At 43.5% G+C, this 14295-nt stretch overlaps 1 protein-coding gene across 5 annotated transcripts in view; it reads right to left on the bottom strand.

Annotated features, from left to right (window-relative positions):
* The window catches only part of ece2b (endothelin converting enzyme 2b), a 183454-nt gene that overhangs the window by 107264 nt on the left and 61895 nt on the right, over positions 1-14295 (bottom strand). For all 5 annotated transcript variants that reach the window (XM_078410191.1, XM_078410193.1, XM_078410190.1 and 2 more), the window contains one exon: positions 5787-5931. In XM_078410191.1, the coding sequence (XP_078266317.1) occupies positions 5787-5931 (145 nt within the window). The remainder of the gene's footprint in view (positions 1-5786; positions 5932-14295) is intronic.

Here is a 14295-nt window from a genome sequence, read left to right as displayed (position 1 = left end):
AGCAGGACAGGTGGACAGGGTGGTCAAAAAGGCATATGGGTTACTGGCCTTCATTAGCCGGGGCATCGAATATAAAAGTAGGGGGGTAATGATGGAATTGTACAGAACACTGGTGAGGCCACAGCTGGAGTATTGTGTACAGTTCTGGTCACCACATTATAGAAAGGATGTGATAGCTTTGGAGAGGGTGCAGAGGAGATTCACCAGGATGCTGCCAGGGATGAAGGGCCTCGGCTATGAGGAGAGACTGAGCAGACTGGGGTTGTTTTCCCTGGAGCAGAGAAGGCTGAGAGGGGACATGATCGAGGTGTACAAGATCATGAGGGGCATAGATAAGGTAGATGGCGGGGAACTTCTTCCACTGGTGAAAGGTTCAACAACGAGGGGACATAGATACAGGGTAAGGGGAGGGAGGTTTCGGGGGGATGTGAGAAAGAACTTTTTCACCCAGAGGGTGGTTGGAGTCTGGAACTCACTGCCTGGGGTGGTGGTGGAGGCGGGAACACTCACAACGTTTAAGAGGCATTTGGATGGGCACTTGAAATGCTACAACATTCAGGGCTACGGTCCAAATGCGGGAAAATGGGATTAAAATTAGACTGTGTTTGGTAACGGGCGGCACGGACACGATGGGCCGAAGGGCCTCTTTCTGTGCTGTAGGACTCTATGACTCTATGACTCCATGACTTCAAAAAGTAGGCAACATCTGTGAAATAAGAATTGTGATCAGTTTCATTGTTCTAGAACGTGCCTGGCTCTGTGGCGATGCTGCCATGAGTTAAGGCATTCATCATACTGGGTGGGAGGAGACTTAGGAGAGTGAGCTCCAGGCGGGATTGCTGAATAAAGGATGACAACAGAGGGCGGGGGACAGATAAGAAGAGAAGATCAATGTGGATATGTAGTGAGGAAATCAGCAGACCGGCAAGCCTGACAACATCGCATGGAGAATGAGGAGTGGTAAACACCAAGTATGACCATTTAAAGTGCCTATTGGGAGCAAAATGAATACCTTGGGAAATAGAAGAACATATTTGTAGGCAAATCTCGGGGGGGTGTGAAAACAACAGGGTAGTAATAGTAGGGGATTTCAACTTCCCGAATATTGATTGGGATAGCCAAAGTGTCAAGGACCCAGAGGGTGCAGAGTTCCTAAGGGTCATCCAGGAGGGCTTTTTGAGCCAATATGTTGAAAGTCCAACAAGGGAGGGGGCGGTATTGGACTTAATCTTGGGAAATGAGGCCGGACAGGTGGCTGAAGTGTCAGTAGCAGAGCACTTTGGTGACAGTTATCACAATTCAGTGATATTTAAGGTGGTAATGGAAAAGGATAAAGAGGGACCAGAGGGAAAATTTCTAAATTGGTTCAAGGTCGATTTTAATTTGATAAGGCAGAAGTTGGCCCTGGTGGACTGGGATCAGCTTCTCGTGGGGAGGACCGCATCAGAACAGTGGGAGTCATTCAAAGGAATAATTGAAAAAGTACAGAGGAAGCATGTTCCCCTAAAGTTTAAGGGTGGGACAAACAAGTCCAAAGAACCTTGGATGTCGAACGATATAGTAGGATTGATTCGGAAAAAAAGGGGGGGCTTTTGGAAGGCATAAAGAACTTAAGGCACAGGCATCATTAGAGGAATACAGAAGGTGTAGGGCGGTTCTTAAAAAAGAAATTAGGAGAGCAAAAAGGGGCCATGAGATAGCACTAGCGGGCAAAATAAAAGAAAATCCCAAAGTGTTCTATAAGTATATCAAGGGTAAGAGGATAACGAGGGAAAGAGTGGGGCCCATCAGGGACCATAGTGGAAAGCTGTGTGTGGAGCCAGAGGATGTAGGAGATGTTTTAAATGATTTTTTTGCATCTGTTTTTACGAGGGAGGAGGGCGATGCGGACTTAGAAATGGAGCGGGAGGGTTGTGATGTTCTTGAGCATATTGCTATTGATAGGGAGGCAGTGCTGGAGGCTCTGGCAGGCTTAAAACTGGATAAGTCTCCGGGCCCTGACGAGATGTATCCCAGGATGCTGAGAGAGGCAAGGGAGGAGATTGCGGAGGCTCTGGCACAAATTTTCAGAGCCTCTCTTGCAACAGGGGATGTACCGGAGGACTGGAGGATAGCTAATGTGGTGCCATTATTTAAAAAGGGCAGTAGGGATAAACCTGGGAACTACAGGCCGGTGATTCTGAAATCCGTGGTGGGGAAGCTGCTAGAAAAGATTCTGAGGGACAGAATCCAGTCTTCACTTGGAGGATCGAGGGTTAATTAAGGATAGTCAACATGGCTTTGTTAATGGAAGGTCGTGTCTGACTAACTTGATTGAATTTTTTGAAGGGGTGACCAAGGAGGTAGATGGGGGTAGTGCAGTGGATGTGGTATACATGGATTTCAGTAAGGCTTTTGACAAGGTCCCACACAGGAGACTAGTCAAGAAGGTAAGAGCCCATGGGATCCAGGGCACCTTGGCAAAATGGATAAAAAAAACTGGCTTAGTGACAGAAGGCAGAGGGTGATGGTAGAAGGTTGCTTCTGTGACTGGAGGCCGGTGTCCAGTGGGGTGCCGCAGGGATCGGTGTTGGGTCCCTTACTGTTTGTAATCTACATTAATGATCTGGATGTCAACGTACAGGGCATGATCAGCAAGTTTGCAGATGACACAAAGTTAGGGGGGGTGGTGAATAGCGAGGAAGGGATCTGCAAGCTGCAGGAAGATATAGATGAGATGGTCAGATGGGTGGAGCAGTGGCAGATGGAATTTAATCCTGAAAAGTGCGAGGTGATGCACTTTGGCAGGAATAACTTGTAGAGGGAATACACCATGAATGGAAGGACCCTAGGGAAGACAGGGGTACAGAGGGACCTTGGAGTACATGTACACAAGTCCTTGAAGGCAGCAGGACAGGTGGACAGGGTGGTCAAAAAGGCATATGGGTTACTGGCCTTCATTAGCCGGGGCATCGAATATAAAAGTAGGGGGGTAATGATGGAATTGTACAGAACACTGGTGAGGCCACAGCTGGAGTATTGTGTACAGTTCTGGTCACCACATTATAGAAAGGATGTGATAGCTTTGGAGAGGGTGCAGAGGAGATTCACCAGGATGCTGCCAGGGATGAAGGGCCTCGGCTATGAGGAGAGACTGAGCAGACTGGGGTTGTTTTCCCTGGAGCAGAGAAGGCTGAGAGGGGACATGATCGAGGTGTACAAGATCATGAGGGGCATAGATAAGGTAGATGGCGGGGAACTTCTTCCACTGGTGAAAGGTTCAACAACGAGGGGACATAGATACAGGGTAAGGGGAGGGAGGTTTCGGGGGGATGTGAGAAAGAACTTTTTCACCCAGAGGGTGGTTGGAGTCTGGAACTCACTGCCTGGGGTGGTGGTGGAGGCGGGAACACTCACAACGTTTAAGAGGCATTTGGATGGGCACTTGAAATGCTACAACATTCAGGGCTACGGTCCAAATGCGGGAAAATGGGATTAAAATTAGACTGTGTTTGGTAACGGGCGGCACGGACACGATGGGCCGAAGGGCCTCTTTCTGTGCTGTAGGACTCTATGACTCTATGACTCCATGACTTCAAAAAGTAGGCAACATCTGTGAAATAAGAATTGTGATCAGTTTCATTGTTCTAGAACGTGCCTGGCTCTGTGGCGATGCTGCCATGAGTTAAGGCATTCATCATACTGGGTGGGAGGAGACTTAGGAGAGTGAGCTCCAGGCGGGATTGCTGAATAAAGGATGACAACAGAGGGCGGGGGACAGATAAGAAGAGAAGATCAATGTGGATATGTAGTGAGGAAATCAGCAGACCGGCAAGCCTGACAACATCGCATGGAGAATGAGGAGTGGTAAACACCAAGTATGACCATTTAAAGTGCCTATTGGGAGCAAAATGAATACCTTGGCTCTAACTATTGGGTCAGGCGCTTTGTGTAACAGGGAAGCCGATCTCAATTCACACCGCACAGGAGTCGCGTACCTTTTCTAAATGCAGTGTAAGAAAATAACTGCAGATGCTGGTACAAATCGAAGGTAGACACAAAATGTTTTTGTAATGTCGGAAAAAAATTGCAGATGCTGGTTAAAATCGAAGGTAGACACAAAATGCTGGAGTAACTCAGCAGGTCAGGCAGCATCTCAGGAGAGAAGGCAGCATAATTTTGTACAAGTGACAAAACAAATACTGTACATTATTCGACCTCCAGGTTTATGCGGCTGGAAAACCCAGAACAAAACTTTAGAAGTGCAATACTGACAGAGAAATTAAGTGATTAGATTCAGCAAAACTTTTTTAAATTACATAGTATGATGCAAAAAATACTTATTTGGCTCTGTCTTGGATTTTCCACTGTGGTCACTCCATCTTTTAGTAATGATGGGATATCAGAAGTCATCGGCAGTGCTGTTCTCTCAGTAATTTGCTCTCCAACTGTTTCAAGTGGGTGAAATCAATCACTGTGAAAAATGGGCCTGTTGCAAACATTAGTCTGGTGCTCTGGCCGAGCCTGAAGGGTGCCAAATATTTATGAAATCCACATGGTGATGGCTACCCATGGTTTTAAACCAAAAACTGGAATAAACACAGATATATCAATCTATGATTTTCTTTCTTCCTTCCTCCTACACTCCTCCCCCAAATCATCTCCAATTCCATAATTATTTGCACATTTGGACTTTCTAATATGAACTTTCTTGCATATAAAATTCTCTTCTAACTCTTTTTCATGCCTATTTTTTTCTTCCGCTCTCAACCCATTCCTTTTATCCTTTATATTTCTCGTATTTAATTTGATAGTGCTATACAACTTTTTAAAAGGACGAATATGGAAGACGTGGACATTGGAATGAGCCAGACTCCTGTTCTATGATGTGCACAGGAAAACAATGCAGCCCAAAAACTGAAGCAGGCTCACATGTGTTGTTTTTTTTCAGAATTTCTAGTTTTTAGTCTCTTAAATTTCTTTTTGGAGGAATTCAGGCCTTTCCTTTCCAACATTTTTGGTTCCCTCATTGACCATGATGGCTTGGATCTGTTCCCCTATTTTCACACTCCATTGCATTCCTGCACAAGTGAATTCTCCAACTTAACACCTCTAACTCAAAGCTCCCTTGCACCCACTTTTTCCCCTTTGTTTTTGCTTGGTGACACGTACAATAGTTGTCGCTAACGAAAAATTATTAAAGCTGATACCATAGCCATTTTAAAATAGTATTATGTTCAATTGAAGATAGACACAAAAAGCTGGAGTAACTCAGCAGGACAAGCAGTATCTCTGAAGAGAAGGAATGGGTGGCGTTTCAGGTCAAGACCTTTCTTCAGACTGATCAATTGATTACATTTCCTACACTACAACAATGATTTCATTTTAAAACTACATCATTTGATGTCCAAAAAGGTGTCACAGCTGTAGCTTGAATTTTATGTTAAGGATATTATTAAATTTGAAGAATCATTAAAAAGTAAAATTAATGAAGGTGATACAAAACTTCCATTGTTATCATATGTTGGAAATATATCAGAACAATAATAAGATAAAACTTAAGATAGACACAAAATGCTGGAGTAACTCAGGACAGGCTGCATCTCAGGAGAAAAGGAATGGGTGACTTTTCGGGTCGAGACCCTTCATCACCCGAAACGTCACCCATTCCTTCTCTCCAGAGATGCTGTCTGTCCCGCTGAGTTACTTCAGCTTTTTGTGTCTATCTTCGGTTTAAACCAGCATCTGCAGTTCCTTCCTACAAAATAAAACTTAACATGCATGAAGGTTATTCAATCTCACCTTACCTTGAGTATTTTTTATTACCAGAGTAATAATACAACCAATCAAGGTCATGACCACAACCAGGAGGACAACTAACAAGGTGAGTTCCAATTGTGTCCTCGTTCCAAATGGCCCCAGGGAAAGCGATTTGCCTTTTCTAAACCCAACCTGTTAAAATAGAGACAAATTACATTTTTCCATTTAGCGCAAGTAAAAATAACAGAAACAGCAAACTATCATGCCTATAATTTAACCAAAGGCTACACTTGCAGAAAGAAAATTCAATGCGTGTATCACTTTGCAGTATCAGTGAAACCCAAACCAGGATAAAACAAAATCACAGTACTGTATTGAGATGTCCAATGCAGAATCTGACTACCAAAGAAATAGCTAAATAAAAATAATAGGACTGAAAATAAATAACTGCAATATGAAAAAAATCATTCATTATTAATAAATGAGACATTTCCATAGTAAAGTTAATCACAACTTTAAATAAACACTTTTTTAAATTCCAGGAGATTTCTAAATCTCAGGAAAAGGTGTAGGGATAAACCCAGTAACTACAGACCAATCGGTATAACCACAAGACTGGGAAAAACTCTGGAAACAATCATCAGAATTAACAATCACTTGAACATGTAAATTGAATAGAAAATCTGGCAAATAGATTATGGGTGGTGCACCGGTAGAGTTGCTGCCTCAGTCAGAGGCCAGAGTGCGATCTTGAACAAATGCTGTCTGTAGAGAGTTTGTATGTTCTCCCCGTGACCACGTGGGTTTTCTCCGGGTGCTCCGGTTTCCTCCACACTCCAAAGCACGTACAGGTCTGTAGGTTAGTTGGCTTTGGTAAGAATTGTAAATTGTTCCTAGTGTGTAGATTAGTGTATGGAGTGATCACTGCTTGGCACAGACTCAGTAGGCCTAATGGCCCGATTCCACACAGTATCTTTAAACTAAACTAAACAGAAAACAGCCTAGCAGTGAATGAGTGTGTTTTACTAGAGGGGAACTATCTAGAGCAGTTCTTTCAGGGTTACTACGAGGACTATTACTTTTCTTAATATATATTATTGATCGGAGATGGCACAAACCTTGAAAGCATGGTGAACTGTGAGGAGAATGGTAATACGCTTCTATGAGGAGAGAGGCAATCTATAGAATGAGCAGAGAGGTGGCACATGAGAGTTTCTGCTGAGTAATATGAAAAATGAGAAATGCAAATATAATCTAGGTGGCAGAATTCTAAAAGAGGAACAAAACAGAGAGAGTACATAGTCACAGCTGGTTGAGAAAAAGATTTGGGTTGAAGGTTTTATAGAGGTATACAACAGAAAAGCATGGTTGTCATGATGAACCTTTATAAAATACCAGATCAGTTGAGGGCGACACGGTGGTGCAGCAGTAGAGCTGCTGCCTTACAGCGCCAGAGACCTGGGTTCAATCCTGACTATGGTTGTTGTCTGTACAGAGTTTGTACGTTCTCCCCGGGACCGTATGGGTTTTCCCAGGGTGTTCCGGTTTCATCGCACACTCCAAAGAAGTACAGGTTTGTAGGTTAATTGGTTTCTGTAAAAATGTCAATTGTCCCTAGTGTGTGGGATAGTGCTGGTATACGTGGGCGATTGCTGGTTGGCCCGGACTCGATGGGCCAATGGCCTGTTTCCAAGCTTTATCTCCAACGTCTAAAGCTTCTATTGGAGTATTGTATCAAGATTCAAAGTACCAAGCATTGCTAATGTTTTACAAGTTTTAAGTCAGCCAGCATCCTTTGTGAGCAAGAAGGAACTGCAGATGCTGGATTAAACCTGTGGAGACTGGAGAGCCCCAATGGGCCTGTGGACTTTAACATCGTGGAGCCTGCAGTCCCTGGTTAGAGACCGATTCAGGAGCTCCAAGCTGCAGAGAGTTTCAACCGTCCCGACGAGGGAGTTTCGATCACCCCGACGAGAGAGCTTCGGACCGCCGGTTGCGGGAGCTTTGATGGCCCCGACTGTGGATGGTTCCACAGCCCCGACTGCGGGAGAATAAAGAGGGAGAAGATTGGACTTTATTACCTTCCATCACAGTGAGGAATGTGGGGAGCCGCTGTGGTGGATGGTTATGTTAAATTTTATTTTATGTGGCTGTGTGTCTTGTTGCTTTTCACAGTATGCTGTATGATAACTCAAATTTCACTGTACCTTAATTGGTACATGTGACAATAAACTGATCTTGAAACCTTGAAGCCGAAGATAGACACAAAAAGCTGGAGTAACTCAGCGGAACAGGCAGCATCTCTGGAGAGAAGGAATGGGTGATGTTTCGGGTCTGAAGAAGGCTCTCGACTCGAAACATCACTCATTCCTTCTCTCCAGAGATGCTGCCTGTCCCGCTGAGTTACTCCAGCTTTCTGTGTCTATCTTCGGCATCCTATGTGAACTCTAGAAAGCAATATGTGATCAGAACTCAATAAAAACGGTTTCAGCCATGCTAGTGCAGTAAGTCCTGATTGCAAAAACTATCAATACTTTTATTTTTTACAAGGCACTGAATAAACATTTGCATTCTCCTAATCCACAAAACGATATAATGAATCATGAAAATCAATTCTGAATTTTATTTCATTTGTATCAACCATGTACGATCCAAGATTTAGAATAATGATGATCAATTTATAGAAATATACAAAGGTCTAAAATTGGCATAAATTAACTCTATGCTTACCACTTTAGAATCACACATGGCAAAACTGTCACAACTGAATATGTATAATAAACTGCATGAAGAACAATGACCCTTGCAGTCTCCAAATCCCCACCCTCACTTCTCCATCATTCTCATGGCCACCCAAACTCAGCCATGTATGTAGAATAGGATAGAATAGAATGATCTTTATTGTCATAAAAAAATATGTTTTTGGACGAAATTACGTTACCCACAGTCAACAATGAGCGGCAATAAAAAGAAAGCAATAAAGCACACAATCACAAAACCAACATAAAACAAAAAAAACATCCATCACACTGAGTCTCCTCCAGTCACCTCCTCACTGTGATGGAAGGCCAGAATGTCTTTCTTTTCCCTGCCGTTTTCTCCCGCGGTCAGGCTGTTGAAGTTGCCACGTCGCGGCGGTCGGGGCTCCCGACATTGAAGCCCCCGCCTGGCGGTAGAAAATCCCACAGCCTATTCCAGGCCGTGCCGGATGGTGAAAGGTCCGTGGCGCGCCGACCCAAGCCTCACGATTCGGGGCGGTCGAAGACGCTGCCGCTGCCGGAGCTCCCAAAGTCGATCCCCACCCAGGGGCCTGCAAGCTTCCGACGTCCACGCGGCCTGCAGCCGAAGCCTCCGACGGCGAGTCGCAGCCATACTCACAGCGCCACCACAGCCTCCAAAGACAGCCAGCTCCGCAGGTGGCGAGTACAGTCCTCAGGCTCTGTGAACCAGAGCCCAGGTGGTCCCAGCTGGAGGCCACCAGCTCCAGGTGTTTGGCCGATGGTAGGCCGCAGCGTGAACGGAGACACCACCCACAAAAAAGGTCGCATCTCCGTTCAGAAGAGACAATTTTTTTATAGTCCCCCCCCCCCCCCCCACACATAGTACACAATCACAAAAAATACTACATCACATCCAAACACTACAATTAACACAAAAAACAAAAAAAACACCAAAAGACAAACGGACTGCAGGTGAGCCGCAGCTGCTGGGCAGCACCGCCACATGTGACACCTCCCAACACCTCCCAAAAATAAAAAATTAACCAACACCTCACAAAAATTAAAAGACGTCAAGTTTTCATAACTGCACAATATTGTCTGCATATGTAAAATTCATCAGAAAATTGTCATTTAACCTCAACTAAGACTAACCGCAGAAACCCTCATCCACGCCAGTTGCTTTTGTTCTACTGAGTAGAATAATTATCTAATATATAATTTTTTTTTCTGCTTTTAAAAGCCTCTTCCAGCTTCTCATCAAACTTCATAATGGACTAGAACTCTTCTGAAAAGAAAGTTATTACTAATAGATTAAAGGATTAATGTTATGAAACTAGGAAATGTGCAAATGCACATGTTGGACTGTGTGATCTTAGTAATCATTCTTTTTGCAAGCAGATCAGTAATAGGAACAGCTGAACTCATTCAAATTGAAGAGAATGGCATATTAGCTGTAACTGTTAAGTCAACGTCTTTATCATATGCACAAGTGGGATACATATTGGGCAGGTGGGCCGAGGAATAGTTGATGGAATTTAATACAGAGAAATGTGAGGTGCTGCTTTTTGGGAAGTCTAGCATGGGCAGGACCCAGAGTGAATGGTGGGGCTTCGGGGAGTATTGTCGAGCAGAGCAATCTAGGAGTGCAGGTACATAGTTCCTTGAACATGGATAGGGTGTTCAAGAAGGCTTTCGGTACAGTGGCCTTCATCAGTTAGAGTATTGAGTATAGTAGATAGTCAAAAAGCGTTGTGTGTTATCCAGTCAAATCATTCTATGCATGGATACAATCAAGTACAACAAGTAGCAGTAGAACAAAGACATCCAACAGGTAGTGCAAAGAGAAAAAAATAATACCACATAGCAGAACAGTGTGTTATGGTAACAGAGAACGTGCAGATAAAAAAGTGAAGTCATTTGGAAGAACTGACTACAGCTTGGTTTATGGTATGACCGGTCAGTGGCCTGATAACAGCAGGAAAGAAACAGTTCCTGAATCTGAACTGTCTGAAGAAGGACCTCGACCCGAAACATCACCTATTCTTTCTCTCCAGAGACGCTGCCTGTCCCGCTGAGTTACCTAAATCAGATGGTACATGCTTTCAAGCCTGACAGGACAATAGAGAAGAGGGTATGACTGGGGAGAAAATTAGCTTTGATTATGTTGGCTATTTTCGCAAGACAGCTTGAAGTGTAGATAGAGTCACTGGCGGAGGAGGCAGGTTTGTGTGATGGTCATCCACAACACTGTAATTTCTTGTGGTCTTGGACAAAGCTGTTGCCAAACTAAGTTGTGATGCATCCTGATAGAATGCTTCCCAGAGTTTATCTGTAGACGTTGGTTGGATTCATTGGAGACATGCCAAACGTCCTTAGACTTCTGAGGAAGTGGAGGTGTTGGTGTGTTTTCCTGGCCATGGGTTCAACAACTAGCTTCTTTGTCCTGCTGACAATGAGGAAGAAATTGGCATCTTGACACTATGTTACGAAGCTCTCTATCGCCTACGGAGGTCCAGCTGATGACAATGATGTCATCTGTAAACTTGTAAATGGAGCTACAGCAAAATTTGGCTGCAGTTGTAAATACAGTAAGGGGTTGAGAACACATTGTGGGGCATCGGTGTTAAGCATTATCATGCAGGATGTTTTAATGCTCCTCCTCACTGATTGTGGTCAATGGGTCAGAAAGTCAAAGATCCAGTCACAGAGCGAGATGACGACTCCTAGGTTCAGAAGTTTGGAGGCAAGTTTGGTTTAGTGTTAGAAGGCGGAACCTTTTTCCTCCTTAGCTATAAGTGAGCTACAAGCGTGACTTTCTTTAAGAAGGCAAGATTATCTAAAAAAATTGGATCCAATTGCTTTTGGACCGGTTTGGGATAGTCAGTGAAGCAAGAGTATGGCATGCATGCCTTCATTGGACGGGGTATTCAATAGTGGGACATCATGTTATGGCTGAGCAAGAGGTTGGTGAGACTGTAGGTGGAATATTGTGTACAGGTCTGTTAACCTTACTGTAAGAAGGATGTCATCAGCCAAAAAAGATGCAGCAAAGTTTCATAAGGACGTTGGTGCCAGTCAGTTGGGTCCTGGGATGAAGGAGTTGCTGTACCTGCTTCAATTACATCCTCTGGCAGCTTGTTCCATTAACCCACCACCCTTGGTGTGGAAACATTTCCCCTCAGGTTCCTATTAAATGTTAGCCCTCTCAACTTGAATTAAGAGAGACAGAGTTGTATAACCAAGCTTGCTGTCCCCTTGCAGGCATCCATAATTCAGAATCACACTGTTTTTTAAAAAATAAATGAGAGCAGAGGGTTACAGACTAAGTCAATGATCCAAATAAGAAAATGGAATTTGATGTGGAGAAATGCATGATCATCCATTTTGGATCCAAATGAGTTAATTGTAATATTATCTTAACGGAGTATGCGTCGACAAATCACAAATCTATTGCGCAGGTACAAAACTATACTGAAATGAAAAATAAATAATGTAGGCTTTTATTTCCATTAGGATGGAATACATAGAGGAGTATAAAAACAAACTGCTGGAGGAAATCAATAGGTCAGGCAGCATCTGCAGAAGCAAAAGGATGGTAGACATTTCAGGCATAGAGCCTGCATCAGGACTGAGACACCAAGGAGCACATTTGTTTCACAGATTCACAGAATGGTCAAAGCCTAGAAGGAAGCCATTCAGCCTGCTGAATCTATCCCAGCTCTATGTAAGACCAAAGACAGACACAAAAAGCTGGAGAAACTCAGTGGGACAGGCAGCATCTCTGGAGAGAAGGAATGGGTGACCTTTCGGGTCGAGACCTTTTTGCTGCGATCAGCATGTGCACATTGTAGAACTAATCGCTTGGCTCGACAGTTTGCTACAACCTTCACGCACCATGTTATGAAACGTGGTTACTCCTCCGTGTAAATATCCCGCTTTACAATGATCATTGGAGTTGTGACCCGAGTCCTTGACTGAGACACTCCCTCCTTGCGGCAAGTAAAATAATGTATGCTGCTGGTGGTTAAGGTAAAGAGTATTTGAGTATTACTTCTGGCCAATACTTCAACAATGATCTCTTTCATAAATCCCCGTTGACCAAGCAAGTTCCTATTATTTTTGGGCTTGTTATCAATTCCATACTACAAATGCATAATATGCACAATGTGCATAAATGCAAATGCACAATTGAATCCCTATTTTCTATCTACCTCCTTTCTTAAAAAGTGAGACAGTGCGGGAGCTGGGAGAACTGCTGCCTCACAGCACCAGGGACCCGCGTTCGATCTTGACCTTGGTGGTGGTCTGTGTGGAGTTTGCACATTCTCCCTGTGATTGCATGGGTCTTAACTCACATCGTCATCCATTCCTTCTCTCCAGAACTGCCTGGCCCACTGAGTTACTCCAGCTTAAACTCAAAGCGTTTATCTTTGGTTTAAACAAGAATCTGCAGTTCCTTTGTCTATGTAAGAGCACTCTAGCCCCTCTTCACATATTTATCTAATTCCCAAATAAATTTAGCAAGTGGCATGTTGGCACAGCAAAAGAGTAAATGCCTTACAGCACCAGAGACCCGGATTTGATCCTGTCTGTACAGAGTTCATACTTTCTCCCCGCGACCTGCGTGGGTTTTCTCTGGGTGCTGCGGTTTCCTCCCACACTCCAAAGACATTCAGGTTTGTAGGTTAATTGGTTTGGGATAATTGTAAATTGTCCCGAGTTGTGTAGGATAGTGTTAATGTGCAGGGATTGCTGGCCGGCACGGACTGGGTGGGCCAAAAGGCTTGCTTCCGCGCTGTATCTCTAAACTGAAAAAAACTAAAAAGTGAAGCTCTCTACATTGTTATTCCTGGTAATCCATTACGGACCCTAACTATTTGCCGTGTACAAAAATATGTCCTGAAGCAACTTTTAATCCTTTTGTCCATTATCTTCCATTCTCTGCCCAATCTGACTACCATTATTCACCCTTCCAACAAAGAGAATTGTTTATCTCTTTCTACACATTTACTCAATCTCTCAGCATTGAAATAATTTTAAAAGGTCTCTTTCCAGCCAATGGAACACCCAGAACTGGACACATTAGTGTTTCTGAAGCATGATTTCCTAGTTCTCGTGCTCTGTGTCATCACTTACCAAGCCAAGGATTCCAAATGTTTTCTCAAACATGCTCTGCCACATTCAACACACAATTCATGGAAATACTATCACTTCTCTGGCTTGTACCCTTTCACAAATATTCCTTCCAGTTCCTCATGGTTAACTATCCAATACAGGCAATACTCTAGTGAACCTCTTCTGCATCCTCTCAAAGCCTCCATATCATTCCTGTAATGTGGCAACCAGAACTGCACACAATATTTCAAATGTGACTCACCCAAGTTTTATAGACCAGTGACACTTCCACTCTAGGTTACTAAGTTAGTTTTCTATCTATACCCCTTTTATTCCATGGTCTTCAAACGATGATAATCCTGTAAGGCAGCATTTAAACTTCTGGAAGTTCAAATAGATATCACCAACTACATTCTCCTCACTAATTAAAAAAATCTTTCAAGTTAATTGGACATTACATGCCTTGAACAAATGGATCCGTATCTCCTCGTGTCAACTGGCTACAATTTGGTCCCTGATCATTGTTTCCAGAACATTAAGGATAAATTAATCGCACCATAATTATTAGGTATATCTCAACAGCCTTTTTGAAAAACATATTTCGGCAGTTTACTGCCCTTGCACATGATCTGAGAATTTACAGACATTTGATTATGGTCAAGGAACTGCAATTTCCTCCCTTAATTCCCTCAGAAGCAGAGGATATTTTTCATCTGGAGCA

Source organism: Rhinoraja longicauda, chromosome 13 (genome assembly GCF_053455715.1).
Source record: "Rhinoraja longicauda isolate Sanriku21f chromosome 13, sRhiLon1.1, whole genome shotgun sequence".
In the NCBI taxonomy this organism is placed as follows: Eukaryota; Metazoa; Chordata; class Chondrichthyes; order Rajiformes; family Arhynchobatidae; genus Rhinoraja; species Rhinoraja longicauda.
The sequence above is the reverse complement of the archived record's forward strand: the minus strand, read 5'-3'. Positions and strand labels throughout refer to the sequence as shown.